Source organism: Salminus brasiliensis, chromosome 16 (genome assembly GCF_030463535.1).
Source record: "Salminus brasiliensis chromosome 16, fSalBra1.hap2, whole genome shotgun sequence".
Taxonomy (NCBI): domain Eukaryota; kingdom Metazoa; phylum Chordata; class Actinopteri; order Characiformes; family Bryconidae; genus Salminus; species Salminus brasiliensis.
The window spans coordinates 18,658,583-18,681,648 of record NC_132893.1 but is presented as its reverse complement, the minus strand read 5'-3'; the positions used below and the strand labels follow the sequence as shown (position 1 = coordinate 18,681,648).

The following is a 23,066-nucleotide window of genomic DNA, read 5'->3' as shown; positions in this document are numbered from 1 at the left end:
CTCACCCTCTCTCTCTCTCTCTCTCTCTCTCTCACTCCTGCACTGCTCCAGGTTGTTTACCTCCCTCTGTACACTCCGTTCTGTCCGCAAAACACTAGGGAGACGAGGGGATGACAGGGCCTTTCTCATCATTACACACCTTGCAGTGTGCACACACTAATGCACACTCACTCAATCATTATGAAGTCTTAAAAAGAGCATGTTTTCTGTGTGAGCCTTACATGTAGTTGTCCAGTGCGTCATTGTGCGGTGAAGTACGTGCTGTTATGTAATAGCTGCAGGCAGGCGGATGTTACGATGCTGCGAGGATTTGTGTTGTTTTGGTCCTGCATCACATGCAGTGAAGAAGGCTGGCATTAGCAGCACTCAGTTCAGCCATTCACTTTAGTGCATTGCTTTGATTACAGTATATAGGATATTTGTGCGTATTTGCGTGTGTGTGTGTGTGTGTGGTGTTCTTTGTGGTACTGGCCGCTCTCTGTGAAGGTTATTTGCTGGGATTGCTTATGTCGATGACTTCTATCTTTAATGGTAAATGGTTCTTGAGCACTGTAGTACTTGTGCTTTCTAAGAGCTTAGGCCCATATTTAAGCTTTCCAGAAAATGTAGATTTGTAGGAATCAAAAGGTAATAGTAATGTTACGTGGGTTATTAGCTCAGCCACCATCATACAAATAGTAATATATATTAAAAGTATGTCTGTTGACAACATATATGACAAAACAGCATAATTCATTTTCATTCTTCCCGACGCTACTGTCTCTACTCGCTGACATCATTGTGCGCCAGTGACCCTAATGGCTATGGAGGCTGGATGCACTGCTGCCTCCCACACGCAATTGGTAACTGGTAACAAGTCTGCAGTGTGCGTGTGGGTGTCATACCTCTCTAACATGCGTCATCAGCTGAGGTGAACCTGCGAGCTCAAGGTGAACATGAGAAAACCTAACAGCACAGTATGTTTCCTGCGCGAGGGGAGCAGGTGAAGTTGCAACGGTTTTGTCATCAAATCAGCATCCCCACAAACTGCTCTCTTTGTTATTCTCTCTCGGTCTCTCTCTCTTTCTGTTTTCTCTTCCTCTCCCTCCGACCCCTCCATGACTGTCTCACCTACAATGTTGCCAAAGCACATTAACCTGAAAACTGAGCATACTTTGTGAAATAGAGATTGAAAGATCAGTCGGCTACATATCAGTATCAAATCATTTTCAGCTCAGAAATGCGATTTAATGTAACTGATCCTGAGAGTTGGTCATGTGATCATATGATTATATGATATTTTGTGAGCTGCTGCAGCTTTCTGCGAGGTCACAGGACACTGCAGCTCCTCATTCTAGATGACAGAATGGAGCTTGCGCACAGCTGCAGAAACCCATTAAATCCAATGTTGAAGTCTGCCTAGCAGCCCGTGTCGGACTCAAACTCTCATTTGTAGAATGTATATAAGCAGAGTAAAGAAATTTAACACCACTAACCAGATACCCTTCTCAAGAGTACATCACTTAGCCCAGTACAGCCAGTATCACCGGGACCAGTGCTAGCGAACACCACTAACGACACTGATCCAGTGCGGTTGTGTACAGGAATTCACCACCTCTAACAGCTGGTGCTCGGAGTTCGACAGTGTTGTACATGTGGTTGATTCCATAAATAAAGTCTATTTCATCTTGAGAGGCCAATGCAGGAACACTACAGAAGCCTGCATTACCCAACCTCAAAAGGTTAACAAGACATCCAGCTTCACCTTCGATTTGTGTCGTCCGATTGTGCTGAAAGTCAGTTGTCGATCTGTGATCCTTCTCTGCTAACAGCACTTATAGATTTAACGACAGTATTAATGATAATAGTAGTCATAAAGGAATACTTCTAACATAATAATAATAATAATTAACAATAAGACAATAATAATGAACTAATACATACATATATATGTGATATTTATGTTTTTATATAAATTGAAGGGCTTGATTGGAGACTCTCCAATCTCTGTGTATTTCTATCTGTCTTTCTCTCTCTCTCTGTCTGTCATTGTCTCACTCTTTCTATTTCTGTGTCTTTGTCTGTGTCTGTATTTCTGTCTGTCCCCACTTTGACACAGAAAAACTAACACTTTTATCATGTATTGAGGTATGTATCTCCCTAGTGACACCAGCCATGAACTTTGCTTTGCTGATGTGAACATTTTTGCTAATTGGTTCATAAATTAGAGAGAATTATTTAGCTAAGGCTCAATATAGGTTAAACACTAAAGGGAGGCAGAGAGGGATGTACCGTGAGGCATGCATTTTATGATCTGCAGTTGGTTTCAACCAGCCACATTGCACAGTCAAATTTGAATTTGGATTCAGGCACCTTTGTCTGGAAGAAAAAAATGAACACCTTCTTTAACACCTCTGTAATCTGTAAAAAAAAAAAAAAAAAAAAAAGTCTGTAGTGGTACGGTGGTTACGTGTACAGACAGGTATGTGTTTATTCCCCTCCGTGTCAATCATTCTTCTCTTACTAGCCTCACCAGATCTGTGTGGAAAGCTCTGTGGTTGCAGAGATGAAGTCACTGATGGTATAGTCTGAGACTGCCAGATGCTTTCCACTTCCTACACTTACAAATGCTTCACACGGTTCTTTATGCGATACCATAGTTCCTTAAAGACCCATTCTTGTAAAAGAGATGTGTGGTCTTGAAGAACCTTTTAAAGTCACTCACACATCTCTTTTACAAACATGGTTCTTTATAGAATTATAAGTAGATTAGAATAATCTGTAAAATCATCTGATTGGCCATCAGCGTTCCTCTGGATATGACTATGGGTGCTGTTGGCAATTAATAGCTCATAAGCAATATTGGCCTTAGCAATAAGGCAGTGCAATCTTTCATATTATATACATTGGAATAATTTGCGTAATATCGGCACTTACTAAAAAACATTAAAATCCTGAGACATGTCACTCAGCTGTTCTTTACCCCTCTTCCTTTCCCTGTTTGCATTCTCGTCCTCCGTTTGACAGGTGTAAACAGTGAGAAAATGAAATGCAATTTTACAGTGCCAGACTGGATGTAATCAGCTTACTTTATGCCTGTGTCAGTAATGAATCACAGTCTGTGAGTGTGAGTTTTTGTGTTCATCACACCCAGAGAGAAAGAGAGAGAGAGAGAGAGAGAGAGAGAGAGGGAGATAAGAGGATGGCAGGAAGAGAAAGCCAGAGAGACCGCCTGCCAAAAAGGCATGAAATGAAGAAGAGAGAACCGGAGAGGAGAGGATGGAGAGGGAGGTGAATAGAACTGAGAGTGAAGTATTCCGCTGATGAAGTCCAGTGCGGTATTGGAGGTGGTAAATAACAGCACGTGGTGGAACAGCTCTGATTGTGTACTGTAAATCCTGCTGACTCATGACTGCCGTTTCTTGCTGAGTCATGCTGGGGGGGAGATGGCTCTCCTGTGGGCTGTAGCTGGTTTACTCACAGCTGAGGGCAGAGGCCACAGTACAGATACGCCTGATCGGCCTTATAGAACCATCCTTTTTAAAGAGGCACTCTTTAAGAGCTAAAGGGCAATTGGTGGGGTGCAGACCTATGGTAATTCTGGGCTGGGCCAATATCTGATATATTTCATATATCATATAGTACATAAACATTTCTAAGCTAATCTTTGCAGTTTCCTGGGTGTGTAATCGCTGACATACTGTAAAAGATAACACTAAAGGTGCGTATTTTAGTGCACTGAAGTCATTTGAGGTTTCAACAAATGGTGCACAAACCTTTGCCAAGCCAAAATCGAGATAGATAGATGAATAAATAAATAATCAAGCAAAATACCTTGGCCATGATTAATCAATGACTTTCTAGGGACAAACAGTATCATTCTTGTGCAAGTAAACATATGACAAAAAGCTCACCAAAGCTAAGTTCATACTCCCAGTCCAAATCCCAGTCCAAAATTGTATCCAATCTAGATTGTATCCAGATTCATTTGACATAGTCTGGACAGCCAAAACCCACCTGAAATCAAATTTCTGCAAATCGGATCTAAACCACATGATTACAATCGAATTTGTACAAATGCGTAACAGACATCAGCCACGTCAAATCCAGAGCGAACTCCATCTCTCCTGCTTCCGTGTATTGTTACCACAGCAACCCATACAGATAGGTTTGATCTGATCTGATTTAATAACAGTGTGGACAGTCATCTCACCAGATCTGATTTGAGATCTGGTGAGATCTGATTTGGCCTCGTCCTGCTTAGAAGCATTGCTTCTACCAGCTTACAGTTCTCCTCCTGGACCAAAGTGGACCAAAACCTCAATGTCATTTCATCTCTTCTCTTTGGAGTTTACTTCTGTGTACTTGTGTAGAGGTGTAAATGCAGTAGAATAAACTAAATCTAATCGTAGTACAGCTAGAAATATCAGTCCTAATCAGTATCTAACCATATGGCCATATTTTTAAGCAGATAACGGTCAATACTGATATGATTCTGATATCACCATGCACTGCTTGTTATTGGAGAAACAAAGGCTCAGGATCCAGGCAGCATGTCTACTCAGTATTATCTGCCCTTTACTGATCTGTGGCCTTTCTTTACATTGTGTATGTGTGGCAAAGAAGGGTAAAATATGAGCCATGTCTATGCATGATCTCCAGTGGTCTTTCGGTTCTATTGCCTGGCAGCCGTTCTGTGCCGCAGTGTTGGAATTCAGATCATTTTGGTTGTGGACTGAGAATGGGATTCTCAGCCAGAACAATGAGAAGTGTGTGTCTCTCTCTCTCTCTCTCTCTCTCTCTCTCTCTCTATGTGTTAAGGCCAGAATGCGCTGATCCAACAAGCCTAAATGTTTGTGCCGTACCTGTGGCACTAGCTTCTGACCTGGGTTATGTATTTTATATATAGTACCATCATATGGGATCTATATAGTTGGAGTTGGTGCTGTGTTAGTGAGTGAGCTTCTGAAAACTAAGTACAGAAGCATTTATCAGAATGTGAGGCACAAGCGATCCTGCTCAGTTTGCCTGACCCTGTGGTGTGTGTGCATGTATACATGTTTACAGTAAAGAGAGATGAAATGCGAGTGTGTGTACATGTGCTTGTGCTACAGTGTGAATGTATTTGGGGGTGTGTGTGTGTGTGTGAGGGCTGAAGTTAAATATAGACCCATGTTGGCCCTCCCTCCTCTCTCTTTGGGCTTTGCTGAAATTCCAGCCTGACCTTCTCCTCAGAGAGGGCTCGCCGCTATCACACGGCTGTGAGGAGCTACAGAGGAACTGCGTGCGTTACCTTAAGCTCGAATTAACCCACGCGCACCAAAAGACCAGGGTCCTTCTTCTTTTCGTCCCACTCCATTGCTCTCGGCCTGGGCTCCCAGTCCGGAGGAGGCTCCCAGAGCAAGGCGACATGAACATGGAGCGTTTGGAGTATAGCAAAGACTTGGAGCTAATTGGCTAATGTCTGTAGGATTATTGGAACAGACCAGTATAATATGGGGCTAGCGGTCTAGTTTGTGTTTGATTGTTGGAACAGACCCGCTCCCAGCATGGAGGTGACACCAGTGCGCTGGAGTCGGGCTAGCGTCATCAGCTTCATCAAGGGTTTGGGTAGGTGCTACTGCACAATACTGTACATGACTGACTGAATAGTGTTTCGCAGGCTAAAACCGAAAGGAATTGTGTGAGGAACTGTATGTGAGTGTGTGTGTTTTTTGGCAACACTGAGGGAAGTTGCATATGGGTGGGGGGGAGTGTTTGTATGTTGGTTTTGAAGCCTATCTTGAGGGAGGATGCATTCTGGAGATTCCTTGTTGCACGGCCCAGACGGGTGAAGCAGGCAAAGCATTTCACAATTCTTCCCCAGCTGCACCCCGCTGTGGAGCCCTCCTCCTGTCTGCTTTCCCTGGTCCTCTGGCTTGCGGTACTCACTCAGTATAGCATGCTGGAGAAAAGGAAATAAGCATTATTGCGGTTGTTACCCAAATCTGACCCTTTCAAAACACAGCACTGATATTGCTGTACTTTGCTGTACTAGATTTTTTTGATTTTCTGACAAATTGTCCTTGTACCCCAAACAAAGTCAAACAACATATTTAGCATCTGATGTTTGCTTCTTTGCATCTGATGTTTGCTTCATTTTGAACTATGAGGCTAACGTAGCATGTCTCATCCAGAATCATTTTGCATTACATGCAACTTTAACATTAGCCTTGTAGCTTCCTCACATACTTAAAGGAAACCTCAGACACCAAATGTGCCTTTGTCTTGTTCCCTGGTTGTGTGAAAGCCTTTATTAAAGCTCATAAACGATGTTGCTAGTTGCAACGATTTCTAATAGTGGTCAATACGTGTGATTCATAGATTCATAGATTACTTTCACTTTTAAATACAGACATCTACAGTATGTTATCCATCTTGTTTTACTCTATGCCATTCAAGAGCTGCCCTGTTTCTTGTTAGCATGTTGAGGTAATTGTCATACCAGTTGAATACCTCATGCTGTTGTGCTGCTACGACATTGACCTGAGCAGTTTGAGGTCCAGCGCTCAGGGTCGTTCAAGCCCATTAGCAGTGCTTGAGTTCAGACCTGCCGGAAGCCCCAGAGCTGTGGGTCCTGCTATTGTAAGGCGCTGTGAACAGCTGGACCTTAAACAAAAGAGGACATTCACAACTACAGTTCTGTCATCATGACCAGTGACCATTATTATTATACCCAGTGGCAGCATTATAACTCTACACATTTGCAACACCTATAGTAACACCTACAGTATGTAGTAGGGCTGTACCTGACTGTATCGTTAGATGTGGACGTTCAGTACGAGGATTTGACTATTCGTTCATAGTTTTTTGGTTGTTGTTGTTTTCACCATATGGGAACATATTTTTGAGCATTTAAAAATCAGTAAAAAAGTATGATGAAAGATTCCAAAGTATTTAAATGAACACATATAATTGTTGGGCTACAATATAGTGGTGTTTGTGGGAAATTGAGACAGGTAGCAGAATGTATTTATGTTTAAAATGAGCTCTTAAAGCCTATTTCATTTTTAATACATTTCTTCTTTAACAGGATCGGCATAATTCTATATTTCTCTTTAAACATAAACTTTTATTTTCTAAAAATAAATAAATCTAAACTACCAAAATTATTATTTTTAGGTGATTTTTAGGTAAAATAAGTAAATCAAACTAAATGTAAATGTAAATGAATAATTAATCAAACTAAACTCTTGTGATTTAGATTCTGAATTATTTAAGATGAAAAAGCGAATGTCTTTTTCCTGCCAGTCTCTTTTTCCTGAACAACAAATAGATAATAGGTCTAAAATGAAAGATTGGCTTGGCCCATATCGATCACAAGGCAAATGCATGGTCATACTTTCCCATGTTACGACGGGTCCAGCAGAGATATATATAACCTGTAAATAGATTTGCCTAGACTGCCTGCATTAAACTAGCCCAGATAATTAGAGAATGGCCACCTATAGCGTCTTAACCGTTTGGTTTGGTTTGCCGTGTTCAGTTTTGTTGATTAATAAGCAAATTCTTGCAAACAGAGCTTGCATTTGAGTTTGTTATCATTCTCCTTCAAAACTGCCTCAATACTTTAGACATTTTCTGAAACATTGTTATTGCTAACCTAACTTACCACCCCATCCGCCTCATCTTCACAGCTTTAGCTTGCCTCAACAGTGAACCACCAGCGCATGTTGTCACATAATTTTCTTTTAGCAAGCGTGCCATATATTTAACCCCACTAGAATATAAACATATATTTATGATTTCCATTATTTATAATTCTTCATTAGAATGTAATCCTTGTGCGTTTTCGTAAGCTTTTGTCTGTTTTACAAAAAAATAAAAACTCTCAGTCGAGCCCCATTATTTAGTTCAGTCTAGTTTTTTTTAAATTGGCTAACAAGTTAGAACAGATCTAGTAAACCAACAAAATTGAAATGTCCATATAGTAATGTGGAGAAACTATAATATAAATACATTAAATAAATATTATTATTTATTCAGCTTAATGAGATAATGGAGGTAGTAAGTGGTTAAAAAGGTTACATTTCACCCTGCATTTTGTTTACAGAATTTCTAATTATTGTAAGATATCTGTTTTTCATGAATCAAGCACTTGATGATGTCCTAAAAAAATGAGAATACCAGTGAACCATATTGTGAAGCAATTTTCTACAGTAATATCATATCGCCATTTCGCCCACCTCTATTCTGTCCTGTACCACCGACACACTTAACACCACACATATCACTACGGTCATGCACGTCATGGTTGTTTGAGCAGGGCCTCTGTTATTCCATTTGAAGGAAAGTTGGATCTGATCTGCATCTTATGACGTGTGAGGTGGCCGAGATGGATCTATTCTAAGAGTCTCACATGTCATGAGCCTCTAGCAGTCACATGAGCGGGGCTCCCTCGACTGCAACCTTCCAGCCACCTCACCCTTTCCCCCACCCATCCCACTGCCCATTGCCCAGGTTGTGACACGGTCATCCCTAAAATGAAAACACCAGCTGCTCTCTGTGCCTGCTGATGAGGCCTTATAAGCTGCCTACATTCAACAACAGATTTTACATTTTGACCTAGTGGCATACGGCTTCAGTGACACACACAACGCTGATGTTTCAGTGCTGATGGTGTCAGTAGAGACGATGTTTGCGAGGTAAATGACATTTGGCATATGTTCATATATTAAGAGCGATGTGCAGTTTAATCAATCATGTTACAAAATTAAGGGAAATGTGGTGTGAGGAGAGTTGCCCAAAGACTCTTATCCATGTAGTGTGGAGTGTTGTCCACTATGCTGTACCATTTGTATATAACAGTGCTAAAAGGGCTCATTTGTTTTTGCACATGTACCTAAAAGCACTAAAGTAGATCAATGTCTTCTGTTTGTGGTTCTAGCGTCCCCCGTAGGAAAGCCCCCTCTCCCTCCGGTAAGCAGTGGTCAGGGCGAGAGGAAAGGTCCAGTTGTCATCATGCCGGTCACTGTGGATCCCGAAAGCAAACCGGGCGAGTACGTCCTCAAGAGCCTTTTTGCAAACTTCACCACACTGTCTGAACGCAAGATACGCATCATCATGGCAGAACCAATGGTAAGACATGTTTAGCTGTTTTCTTTTTGCTTATGTATTGACTGTGTGACACAACAGTCCCTATCAGAGAAAAGCTGGTTATTGTAGACATACACTCTTAATCCAAAAGGTTTCTATGTACAGCTGTGGTCTAAAACATATACTCATCATGGTCATGGATGTCATGGCAAGAATGAGCATACATGTTTAATAGAAACAAAACAAAACAAGACTGTATAATTTTTGAGTTTTTGGGTTTTCTGAAATCAGCACAGGGTCCAAATTATACATATGGTGTCAAAAATATGCATCATATAGACAAAAGTATTGGGACACTCATGTCCATGATGAGTGTATGCAAATGTCCCACCACAACTGTTGAACTGAAAAAGGGATATTTGACTCGCAACCTTAATGGAACCTTTGTTATTTGTGCTATTTAAAGCCATCTCCAAAAGAACCTTTTAACAAGGCAAAGAGCCCTTTAACAAGACAAAGAACCATATAGGTAGATAAATGCTCTCATGACTCTATATCGAATCATTGCCTTTGCTAAAGATCTCTGGAAAACCTTTTTTTTGAGGGTGTGTACCTATATCTGATGACTGTTATTGTAACACCGGAGAAACCGGCTAGACACCTGCAGTTAAAAGTTAAGGAGATTAGTTTATTGTTACAGGGGTCAAAACCGTGAGGGTGGCTAATAAACATGGGGCGAACCGCATTTAGCTATTATGCTGCTCTTAAATGGAACCAGTTAACAGAGAGCATTAGTAGAGCCCAGGCACTTTCAATTCCAGGCTAAAAACACTCTTTTTTGAGGTTTGAGTTTATGACACTGTCAGCTCACAACACTTCTATCCTGCAATGGCACTTTTATCCTTTTCATTATGTCCTGAAAACTCTTATGTTCTTAATTCTTAATTCTTAATTTTATTCATATGACACCCAAATGTTATCAAGCCTTATCAACTCTTTGTCGGTTTTAAAACCTTTGCTAGCACGGGTATCTCAAGGACTTACGGCTGCTGTTCATGCTGAATGCAGTAATCTTTTGATTATCTCCCACACTTAGGGTGCAGTGAATGACTTCTATTCAATGCAGTAACTCTGAATTATCTTTCACAGTTTGGGTGCTGTGAATGCGGCCAGTTGCGTCTGCTTTCCAACGGGTGAAAGCAGTAACTCTTGCTCTTCCTCACGTAGGGTGCTGGAAAGTAGTTCATTTAAATGTTTTCCTTAAATGTATCTATGCCCTGGAGCATGGATGTTCCAGGAATTGATTAACCACATAAATGGCCAGTGACACGCCGATCAGCCGAACGTTTTATTGCACAGTGCTATTACCAAGGAATAGCCCCACCAGTTTACACAGAAGTCCCTGTAGTTACAGAATAATACACCATAGTGTGTAATAAGCCTTGGGGTTAACAGCTTAGAGGTTCGTTGCTGTTCCCCACTGAGGGTGCTGGAACTGACTTGAGGACATGTTATCATATAGGTTTTATCAACTCCTGGAGGTTAAAATTGGGCTGGCATGGGTATCCCAGCTTCAGTTTTTGCTTCCAGTGGGTGTAAGTGGTAACTATTGCGATTTATTTTTTGAATACTTTTAAAATAATTTTCTTTCTTTTAAATATATTGTTATTTTAATTGGACTGCGTGTAAGGAAAGCACTTTGAATTGCCACTGTGTATGAAAGGTGCTATACAAACAATCATGCTTTGCCGTGCCTTGCCTAGGAAGATCAGTGCTGAAAAGTTGTGGTTTTATGCAAAAGAAACTGCACTTATATTTCCGCAGTGGGTTTGTCATGTGTTGCCACGTGAGTATGTACTTGAGCCTGACAGTACAAATTGCAAATTAAACGTCATTGTGATTCTTCATGTAACCAACTATGTTATCATGTATTTTTGTATTTTACATGTTTCTAATTACATATAGGTAAAACAGCAAAACTGGAACAACTCAACAAAGCTTACAGTTAAGCCAGTTCAAAATGTCACTTGAATTTTTGTGTTTTTTTTCTCCTTGTTGTGTATTCTGGACAAACAGGTAAAGCATGTCAATGCTGCTCTTGACAAGTAGGAAGGATTGTTAGTTTTGGCACCATGCACAGTGACCCAATATCCTTTAATTAACACAGAAACACACGCGCCCTGCCATGTCTTAAGGAAGAGATGTGCATCTAGCATCAGGTTTCTTTTGTGTTCACTTACCTTTTGGCACACATACAAGCTTCTGTAGCTGAGAGGAGTTGTTATTGTTTTTGAAGCCAGTGAAAGTGCAAATTCACAAGAACCATTTAGCAAATGTAAAATGTGCACAGCAGCAGTATAGAAACAGGGCAGGAACATCATAAGTGCTCTAGTAATCTGGCACAAGTTTAGCTAGAGTTTTCTAAAGTCCTACAGCTCTATTATGCAGGGCAGGTTGTTTACTGTAAGTGGACAGGAGCGGGACTCATGTCAGGCAACCTAGAAACTATTAGTACATTAAGACATTGTCTCAGTACTTTGCCCTGTTCTACAGCTATGGTGGATTGCTTTTCTATAGTTATGGTGAACATCTTGCATACTGCATTTGGATACTGTCACAGTGGTAAACAACAGGACAGTATCCATAGTTTCACCCAGTTCAGTGCACTTTCTTCGCAAGTGATCTTAACAAGCAGTAAATATGTGTGCATGGCCAGTTTGGAAATTGTCATTGGCACCAATTCCAAGAAGCAAGAAAAGTCCGGATAATAGTGGCTGATATTAGTAATGTGATCATATTAAACTGAAACACACTCCAATAGTTTGTCATGTAGTTCTTTATTGACAGATATTATTGCCAGTTATGAAGTATTATTTGTGATATATAAATGTCACAGTGAGATTATTTATTTATTTATTTATTTTTAGGTTTGTATGTTTAATGTTTCCTGTTTTCTCCCTGCCAATTTGTTCTGCCACTAAACCCACCCATTCATAACTTCATTCATAACCCCTAGCACTAGCTGCCGACACTAGGCGGGTAAGAACTTAGAACGTCTCCTCCGATACATGCAAAGCCAGTGCCCCAGCTCTACCACACACAGCTAACAGACACCTGTGCCGGCCAACATCACTTTAAGAGTGATGAGGGGTAGAGCACCATCTTGGAGAGCATGTCCAGTTGTGCTCTCTTAGACTCCACTGATGGACTGGGATTTGAACTTGCGACCCCCGGGAGCCCAATATTCTGTTTTTTTTTTTTTTTTTTTGTTGTTGTTTTTTTTTACTCTGACAAATCACAAAATCCCATCTTGTTCTTCACAATATCAGAAAGCGTCTTTGGCTCTCATGTCTGCCAGCCATCTAAGCCTGGGTTTAATTCTCAGAAGATTACTAATTCAATTGTCAGTAATGCCACCGGAATCTAAAAGAGCATAACTGGCTTCACTCTCTCTGGGTGGGTAAGATTGCCCTAATGCTAGTCAGTTCAGGCATCTGTTAGCTGATGTAACAGAATTGGTATTTAGTGTTCTCCTCTGAGCACGTTCATCTGTCTAATGAGGTTACATCAGTAGCAGTGTGAAAAGATGTGATTAGCTGGCCTCATGCAGCTCAGAGGACGCACATGCTTCTGGCCTTCATCATTCTAGCACTAGTAGCATTGCATGATCAGAGAAGACCTAGCTAGTGTGTGGGAGATAGAAATGGCTAAATCAAATAATACAATCAATATACCTTTCATAGATAGAATATCTGCCAATATTATAGGCCAAACAATATATTGGTTGGTCCTTGTTTAATGTATCAAAAACCACAAGGTGCTTTCATAACTTATGAAGTAGCAGTTGAAGTAGCAAGAGACAATAGAATCATGTCTTTTTACTTGTAATATCAAGCATGTTACGTGAGGTCCCAAGATCTCTTAGGGCCTAGTGTTTGACATACGCATGTGTATTTGGATCGAGTGTGTGGGCGTGTGACTGTGAAGCAGGGTTAATGACTCACTTTGACCCTGGCTCTATTACATTGCCTCATTCTCTCAGGGCTCACCCCTGGTCCTGGTCTGTATTTTGTGCCGAGTCTGTACACTCGCTTAATAGAGTAGAGGTCATGATTTTTCTCCTTTTAGAATAGGCATAGTGCCCCTGAAAGCTGCCATTTCCTGTTCTGTTCACTCCTTGGGTGGAAAACATTTTAAATGTGTGGTTTATGTATTAATGTGTAATGGACAGATATGATCACATTTGGTTTGATTTTGAGTTTGTATATACATAACTCTATTTGCTCCATCTTCTGTGATTCTCATCAGATTTCCTACTTCTTTCTACAGGAAAAGCCACTCACTAAATCTCTGCAGAGGGGAGAAGACCATCAATTTGATCAGGTTTGTATCTGACTTTGTGGATCTAAAAATGTCATATGTGTTTTTTAGAGTTTGGATCAGTGTATTAAAGAAGAATGGTGCTGCATTTAGTGTTAGATGCACTGTGAGTATCAGACAGATTTAAAATGACATTCACCTTGCTATGGGCTCATTATTGATTTGTCTAAATAGAGGAATGAAAGGTGACTAAAAGGCCCCCAGGGACACATATTCACCCTGCATTTTTCTCTCCTGCCCAAACAATAGAGTAAAGAATAGAGTACAGTAGACTAATCTCAAACATTTTGAATGACTGCATTGTTAGCTTTTATTAAATGTTAATTAAATATTTCCATGTCTATAAATTTCAGGAATACCGTCATCATGATAGAATTTCAGAATTAGGTATACTAGAGGACAGAGTATATAGTTATTAAGCCAGCTTAGTAGCTTAGCATAGCATCAGGAATTGATCCACCTTACTTCCAAACAATCCTAGTATGACCTGACAACAAAATGTAGAAGATTCATAGTGAACAGGAAACAAAAATGGCTGGAGCAGAGCTGTGAATCTAGTGTGTAATAGGTCACTTGATTACTGTCACTGTCATCCCGAATATTCTCATCCCTCTTCATTTTATGAAGTGCTACAATTATGCTGAGAAGGAATGTGAGAAAGAATCAATTATTTAGCCCGCTCCTACTAAAGCCATGCCTTTTCCTCTCAGCCTGTCAGGACTAGGAATAGCTCTATAGCTCTAGAGGTCTGAGGTCTGTTTGCTTGGCCCATCTGTGGATTCTAGCCTGTCCCTACCTAACCCCTCAGCAACAGTCCTTAAGCAGTATGCTTGTGTGTGTGTGTGAGAGTATGTATACGTGTGTGGTGGGACAGTGCTTTCCCTGTTCACAGCCACGAGGGGGAATACCAAGCCGTCTGTGTACAGACACCCCTCCCTTCCTGTGTTTGGTTTAGCACATACACACTCCTCCTTCTGGTGCTCGACTTTACCGTTTTGGCCCAAATTCCAGGCTAAAATCCCCATCCTCCATATAGTTACATCCATCTCAGGCCCCTAAAAAAAGCCCACTGCTTTCCCATTTCTTCCCCCCTCCTTATGACTGGTTCAGTTAGAGATGTCTGAGAGCCTTTTCTAAAAACACATTTGTGGATTTTATTAGGGAAATTTTAATGAGGAATATTTTGTCAATGATGAGAAAAACACAGGTCAATGATGTGGATTGGCACCGTGATGCCATATATATATATGGTATTGGATAGAACAGCAAATTTAAGGCTATAAATATATATAATATCTTTTTTCATTTCAGTTGATCAGTACTATGAGTTCCTTAGCTGAGTACTGCCTACCTTCCATCCTGCGCACACTTTTTGACTGGTACAAGCGTCAGAACGGCCTGGAGGACGAGTCTCATGAGTACCGACCTCGGGCCAACACCAAGTCTAAGAAGTGAGCTTTAAGCAATTACATATCTAGCCTAATCTAATTGTGTGTTTTTGTCTAGTCTTGGCTTATCTATTCCCAACATGTTTATAATGATGTTTTCAACATTGCAGTATTGATATAAATGGCAGAAGTTAATTTACATTATGGAACAGACATAATTAGAAGTGTTATAGCTTGTTATATCAATTAATGTTTTGGATTTGTTGCACTCAAATATTCTGATCTGTCTGTCTGTTTTGGCTACAGTGATGAACAACAGAAGGATTATCTAATGGAAAGGAGAGATTTAGCCATAGACTTTATATTTTCTCTGGTACTCATTGAGGTCTTAAAACAGGTACGTTTAATATTTTTTTATTTTAAATGGAAATGACAAGGCTGCTTAAAAATGAAAGGCCATTATCTTACCTAGTTGTTTTCTCTGTTGTTCTATCTCTAGATCCCTCTCCACCCTCTCCTGGATGGCCTCATTCAGGAAGTCATTAACCTAGCCTTTAAGCACTTCAAATACAAAGAAGGGTAAAGATCTAGTTCACACATACACAGTGAAAGCCAGCTTCCATTATTCTCTGTAATATATGTTATGCAAATATGTTAGGAACACATGAATATTGTTTTTGCGCTGTGAGTGAAGATCCAGATCTCTTTTGTATGTGTTTATCACATAAAATGCATCTTATGTTGAATGTTAATAGTATATGAATCTGTATTTGTATGCTGAAAAAGATTGAAAAAGAATTGAGGCAGTTACTTAGGGGAACCCATGGCTGCAGATTGTGAGAGGAGAGGAGTTTTTCCAACTAATCCAAGTCTTAGTTTTGGGAAAGCTAAAATCTCTTGAGGTGTTCAAATGATTGTACAGTGCTCCTTTCATTTTATTCTACTCTAGAATTGTACAAATTAAAAATAATAACTGATCTTGCTTAAAAGAATGTTTGATCTTTAACTCTAGACCTTTTGGGGACAATACTTACGTATTGTTTTACAGTAACAGACGTGTTTAATCAGGTCTACCCAGAGTTTTGCATGCCACTTAATACTAAGTGCCAATGATTGTCTGTGCAGGTACCTGGGGCCCAACACAACCAACATGCACATTGTGGCTGACCTTTATGCTGAGGTGGTTGGGGTGGTGGCTCAGTCCAGGTAAGCCCTATTTAATTATGTGATTTTTATTGTGTGTGTTTATGTATTATGTATTATTAACAGTGTTACATATCTACAAGATGCATAACCCTAGACAGGATCACAAACAACACAACACTAATGTATCGCTAGAAACAGTAGGCTGGCACTCACACACGCTATTGTTGTGTCCACCCGATTTAAAATAAACCCACTTGCTCCTCAGCGAACTCAGGGTTAGGGTCGTTTGAGGCGAGGTCTCAACCAGCAGCTCTTTGATTTACAGTTCAGTTGTTAAATATGTACATTTGCATTTGCCACTGTTGACCTACAAAGACAGGCTTAGTGTTTCTAATAGGTTTCTATTTTAAAAAGCAGGCAATTCATTAGTCAACTTTCAAAGTCACCTTGATTTACTTGAGTTACTGTAATATGATCTTTTACCCCCCCTGCAACCAACAGAATTTTAACTGATCAACCCATCGGCCATTAACAAAATATTTGCAGTCAGCATTCATGTAACCATTTTTTCCCCACAGGAATACATAGAATATTATGATTCCTTACTATCCTGCTACTCTGTTGGCTACTGTTTTCCTCTTATGACCCTTACTAGTTCAGCCTGACCTGGTTTTGAGCTGGTACTGACAGGGGTATTTTTTACTCCATGTGACTGAATGTGCTATGTGAGATGAAGCTTTAATGGAGCCCATTACCTTGATGGAAGACGTGTCCGCTTATATTCAGAGGACGTTCCATCAATGCCACTCTGAGATGGAATCAGATCTTTTTTCCTTTTCTTTTTTTTTCTACAGAGATTTTGATGTTACAAAGGTTTTGATGTTAATGACGTCTCTTCATATTTAATGACATTAATGATCTGCTAAGTTTTGTCAGAAGTGTGTGCAAGAAGCATGTATATGTTGTGCAGATAATACAAACTTTACTGTTGTGCAGATAATATAAACTTTACATGCTCATGTTCTACCCAAACTAGTACCTGTAGTCACGAAGAAGCACTAACTGACATAACCAAACATTCAGAGAGAGAGAGAGAGAGAGAGAGAGAGAGAGAGAGAGGTAGAGAAAGTCTGAGAGAGTGGAGCTCTCCCCCATTCTCCCATTCCAGATGCCATTCTAAATATAGAGCTAAAGAGCTCTCCCTGTCTTACACAAAACACACACACACATATGCTCAGACAAACACAGAACCATACTAGCAGTCACGTCTCTGAGTTCTGTGCAGTTGCTTAGCTACCGAATACACCTCCTGAAGCCAGCTTTCTGCTCTTCTGGTTCAGTACTCATGTAATGTCTCTGTACTACAGTCTCTATGTAGGATGTGTGCGTTGTGGTGTTTCATTGGATCCAGCTTAATTTGGGAGAGTGTTTTAATAATCCCATCTCGCTCTGCCAGATGGACACACACACCAAAAACACACTCTTCAGCTTATCCCACTAACTACATTCTGAGGCTGACACTTTAAGAGGATTTAGAGTTTAAAGACGTAAAAACATACACAAAAATGCCAGCAGCTTATATTAAAGTCATACATACCATCATTGTACAACACCAATCACTTTAGTATTGGCTGATACTGATGCGATCTTCCCATCGATCACAGTTCCACTGCTCCACAGCTCAATGCTGGGTGGGTTGTACACATCTTGAGCCCACGCCTGGCATTAGTCATGATTCAATAGGCCAATAGGTTCATGTGTATCTGCTCCAGAAATCCTATTCTATTGGCAGTACTTTGACAGCTGTGTGCTGTGTGTTGTTGCTAGTTAACAGTTTGTCTTCTCCTTTTCCTTCTTTTCTATTTTAATTATCTCTTTCAGGTTTCCAGCAGTAAGGAAGAAGTTTATTTCGGAGCTGAAGGAGCTGAGGCAGAAGGAGCAGAGCCCTTATGTGGTTCAGAGCACCATAAGTCTAATCATGGGGGTCAAGTTTTTTCGCATTAAGATGTACCCTGTGGAGGACTTTGAGGCTTCTTTCCAGTTCATGCAGGTACGGTCATCTTGGCGTACTTGTTGTACCTGCGGTGGATCGATTTCTGCCAGTAAATCACAGATAATTCATGGCTTTTCACTCTGATTTGAAGAAATCTAGGAGTGATGCGGGGAGGTATATTAGGGAAAATTTAGAAAATATTAGGGATGTAAGGGGTGCAACAGTATGCTTGACCACAATCATGAGTATAGCCGTGTTGTTACATAATCTATTAATGAGACATGCAGGTATAGTCATCTTGGTGTACTTCTTGCCGTCACTATTTCATAGGGATGGCTTAAGTCAGTGGAAGATATGAGCTGTTTTCCCCATCATCATGTTTATTTTAGGCTAAAGAACATGACCGTCTTTTTACTTCCTGCATTGTGGGTGTGCTGTCTGATTGATTGCTTGTGTGCTCTCTCTTGTAAAGGAATGTGCCCAGTACTTCTTAGAGGTGAAGGATAAAGACATTAAGCACTCTCTGGCCGGCCTCTTTGTGGAGATATTGGTCCCAGTGGCAGCTGTGAGTCCTGAATCCTTTCACTTTTAGAAGACCTGTTAATTTTGTTTCAGGATGTTGTGACACTTTAAATTGAAAAAATAATAACAATCAACCAATAGTTATGAGGATGTAAACTAAGATTGTCTTTATGTTGTGTCTCTTTCAGACAGTGAAGAATGAGGTTAATGTCCCATGTCTAAGAAACTTTGTGGAAAGTCTGTATGACACCACCTTGGACCTTTCTTCAAGGAAGAAGCATTCTCTGGTGAGTGAGTCACATGCTGCTCTCTTCAACTATGCTCAGCTCAGAGAAGCAGAAGGGTCTTGTCTAATGTAACTGTCCGCATAGCTGGCATGCTTGTGGCCACCAACTTGTGCTGCATGTTCCAGTGACGACCAGCTGTCAGGGGCAGGTTTCTCAAGCAAAGGATCCACTGATTGTGTCACAGTGTTGTCATATGTACTCCAACGAGTTGTCACAGACAGTAGCTTTTATGCATGTCAATGGGCCTAAAAAGAAAAGGAGTCTGTCTGGATGATTGGTGTGTCAGAAATGATTAGCTTCATGTACTGTAGTTCTTTTTTCTCCATGTAAATCTTTAACTGTCTGGCAAAGAGATGACAGCTCAGACAGGGCTGTGACAGTTAAGAGCTGTTTAGAACCGCTCAGCTGGTGTGGAGGCTGCTGTTTAGCCTCCATTAATGGATTCCTCAGGAAGTTATTTCCTGGTAGGGAAAAAGAGCCGCTGTGGTCTTCTCTCTTCATCTGCTGAGTCACTGTTTTTAAATCATTATATGGCAAGCTGCCCATATAAATGGAGTTAAGAATGAGCATTCAGGATGAGCATTTTCAAATAATCCATAAGCCTCAACCAAAGTACACCGATATAATAAAAAAAGGAGCAAAAACAGCTTAAATCACTACTCTGTATAAAATCCCCTGCTTTTGTTTCTGCCAGCACTTCCTTTTTAGAAATGAACTCTGTGCTTTAATCACTCAAATTCTAGCTTATCCCAAACAACATTGAATCTTACATGAATATGTGCTAGCATTTTAGACCTTTGCCACCCACTCCAGCATTTTTTGTTATCTGTCACTGTCAATTCTGAGTTTATCTGCTTTACAAGAAGGAGATCTACCAGGTAGAAGCCTAATTCTCCACTTCATTCACTGTTTGTCTGTCTATGTGTGTTTGCAGGCTTTATATCCATTGGTAACTTGTCTGCTGTGCGTCAGTCAAAAGCAGGTCTTCCTTAACCGGTGGCATGTCTTCCTCAACAACTGCTTGTCCAACCTCAAGGTGAGGCTTTATTTCGCAATCTTTACATTTTCAGAAGTGTTTCAGAATGAAGAACTTAAAGGTAGGGAACATCTGAGGTTAAAGCAGCGAATCTTAATAAGGGGATCAAACTGAGACGGAACAAGGAATTAAAAACAATTGGGGGAAAAAGTAATATATATTGCTGGTGCAATGAGGAGGTGATCTGATTGAACCCATGACAGTTTGGTGAAGTACTGTAAATAGGGTGAACTAACGAGACATTTGCAGATATTTATTGAAAAAAGGGGCAATCCAAAAGAGAGGAGTCAAAGCCAGGCCAGGTCAAAAACAGGAAGAACCTGCAGGTGATCAGGCAAAATAGATGTGGGCAGAGATGACGCTCAAGCAGTCAAAACAGGAGGGCAAATCCAAAAGACCAGAATGCAAAAGGAAACCAAACAGACAAGTTTATATACAGTCACACAGGTACAGTAAGTCAAACCTCAGGTGAAGATGGTCTGGAGAACAGTTGTGGATAGTTGGGGTGGCTGTCCTGTAAGTGGCTAATGGATCGTGGAAACTGAAGTTTGAAATAGTCAATGGGATGACTGGAAAGCATGACAATTGGGGTGTAATGAAGCAGTTTAAACAAAGGCAGCACATTACACTATCCCAGTACAAAGCTCTACCCACTAGCTAATATGTTAGACCAAGCTAACACGTTGGTCATGACACAGTGCCACAATGTAATACGATATGAATCAGTACGATATGAAGCTTGAAGCCCACCAGTTGGCATCTGCATGCCTCAATATCACACACTGTTTTATAAAAATAGACAAATGTACATTGCATACTTAACAGCAGTTAAATTTGATTGTACTTGTACAATGACCGTAAGACGCATGTCATTTGTAGCAGCCTTTTGGAGGTTTTTTGTTCTGAACTTTGGTCAGGTTTTGTATAGGTATCAGACACGTTTAGAAACTACATAAGCAAGCCTGTTTTTGTATTTGACAAGTCAACAAGTTACTTGTTAAGTGCAAGTTGGCTGCAAGCTTCTACTACTTGTTTGCTACATTATGCTTGGAGCTGTAATCCAAAACTAAAGAGCTGTCTCATCAAGCACATCTAGGGTAGGGGCAATCTCTGTACATTTGATTTTTATGTTGAATCAAGTGTGTTAGATGCAGCTCTCAGGTATGAGGAAGGAGGACCTCTGTTACTGTAAACAAGGTGAGGAGAAAAAGAAGGCGAGAAAGCAACCATCCTGCTGAATACGACATGCATGCTTGCAAAAATGCAGAAAGAGTGCCTGAGGTGTTGCGGTTTAGTGTGACGATGCTATCTCATCTGCCTTGCATGTTCTTCCTTTCTGTCTTTCACACTCTCTCTTTCAATCTCTCTCTCTCTCTGTCTTTCTGTCTTGCTCTGTCTTGGATAATACCTCAAACATGACACCCATCATTCACTGTAAGTGACTGTCAGCCAACATATTAGGCAATGTCGGACGTCTCTCTCTCTCTCTCTTTCATTTTGTACTCCCTCTGTACCTTTCTGTAACAGAGGTTTACTCTTTATCCAAGGTTTACTGCTCATTCCATCTGCAGTTTCGAGTTTCAGGCTTTTGATCATAGAGGGTTGGGGTCTTGACAGAATTTAAACTTATGAATTCCAATCACTTGACAAGCAGGTGGTTAGACTGTTGTGCCAATCCAAAGCTAGCTAGAAACCATGTTTTGGTCACATTTCTCTGTCTAAGAAAGAACAGAAAGGTACATTTACTTGCTTTCACAGCTCTGGAGTAGCGAAACAATCTAAATGCCTGATCTTTCAGTGTGAGAAGTTTAAAGGCCAGCAAGAAACAATAAACAGTGAACAAATTAAGGGGGAGTGGACACAGACTAAAAGCATGTTTATATTCCTAAAAATCTATTATTCACTGTAAAGGAGTTTTAGACAATACATCTTAAGACTATGAAGGGAGACAGTTGTGTTAAGATGAAAGTGCAGCTATTTCTTTTTTGACCGTTTGTTTGGAACATCAGTTTTACAAAAAGAGAGTCTACTTGGTGATTCCATGGCCGTAAACATGAAAATGGATAGAGGGGTCAGAACACAGAACACAACAAAACTGGAAAGTCTCTTTAAGCAAGACTTTCCTGTTTAACCGAGGCCAGCACAACAGTGCCACGCATCCCTATCGAGTCCAGTGATCAGTACTAGGAGTGAGCCAAAGTGAGGCAAACAAGAGCAGAGAAAAAATCCAGGACATATTGGACACATGGGCACATCCCTGTTGTTGACCCTCTCAGTCTGAAAGACTACTTGGCTTGTAGCAAAGCCATCCAGAGATAAGGTTCATGTGGCAAATCCCAGCCATTGAGTCTGGCCAAACCGGTCCCTTTAGTCCTTCATCTTATGTAACAGAAGTGCTATTGCTGGGAAAAGCTGGGAAGTGCTCATTTGAAAAAAACACTGATAATAAGATTCATATTAATCCTCTGAAGTCTTTATTAACACGTCATGCATAAAATTTGATGTTTCCCGATAATGGTATTAACATTTTTGTGTTAATACAGCTCAAAAATATGTTTCAAACATTACATGAATCTAGAGCCCATTCTTTCCATTGCATTTCATTGATGGATTATATGCGACGCACATCTGAAGTTACGAGACTATGAAGACAAGTTCGAGATATTTGTTTCTAACTGGTGGATTCATTTGTCAACCATCTGCCTCTCATCTGTAATTGGTGGATTTGTGCATCCGTCCATGGGTTTTGTGTAAAACTGACCAATGGACACTCAGAAACTCATCTTTTAACTCTAGCCGTTTATATATTTTATGTACACATTTTACTACTTTTGTAAAGCTATGACTCATTTTTTTGCTCACATGAGTAAAGGTATGTTTTTACAAGAAAAAAAAATCTTAAGAATCTAAAATCTGACTTAATGTTTTTTAAAGTTTAGAGTCAGAGTATCTCTTCACACAGTGCTCTAGGTCTCATTATAGAGAGTTGAGATTGTTCTAAACATTTAGACATAAAACATGTGGGTATTGTATGCAAAGGCCTTCAAACGTGAATTTATGAAGATATGCAAAAATCGACTCCAGAGCGTTCATTATTTTATATCATTCTAATTATATACAGTACTGTGCAAAAGTGTAGGTACCTATAAAAAGGTGCCTTTGAACGGTCCTTATCTAGGCAGTAGATCCATAATACATTAATATTAGAGTAAATACAAATACATTCATACACAAAGTGGTGGTTTTACATCATTGTGTTC

General features: G+C 40.3%; 1 protein-coding gene across 7 annotated transcripts in view; it reads left to right on the top strand.

The window, feature by feature from the left end:
• The window catches only part of fryb (furry homolog b (Drosophila)), a 75,795-nt gene that overhangs the window by 16,331 nt on the left and 36,398 nt on the right, over positions 1-23,066 (top strand). For 6 of the 7 annotated variants that reach the window (XM_072659002.1, XM_072659003.1, XM_072659001.1 and 3 more), the window contains exons 2-11: positions 8,906-9,096; positions 13,384-13,437; positions 14,746-14,885; positions 15,129-15,219; positions 15,322-15,401; positions 15,948-16,028; positions 17,850-18,018; positions 18,434-18,526; positions 18,672-18,770; positions 19,705-19,806. In XM_072659002.1, coding sequence (XP_072515103.1) covers positions 8,980-9,096; positions 13,384-13,437; positions 14,746-14,885; positions 15,129-15,219; positions 15,322-15,401; positions 15,948-16,028; positions 17,850-18,018; positions 18,434-18,526; positions 18,672-18,770; positions 19,705-19,806 — 1,026 coding nt within the window. In that variant the 5' untranslated portion in view covers positions 8,906-8,979. Of the gene's footprint in view, positions 1-5,211; positions 5,590-8,905; positions 9,097-13,383; positions 13,438-14,745; positions 14,886-15,128; positions 15,220-15,321; positions 15,402-15,947; positions 16,029-17,849; positions 18,019-18,433; positions 18,527-18,671; positions 18,771-19,704; positions 19,807-23,066 lie in introns of those variants that run through there. The other variant, XM_072658999.1, reaches the window with a different exon arrangement.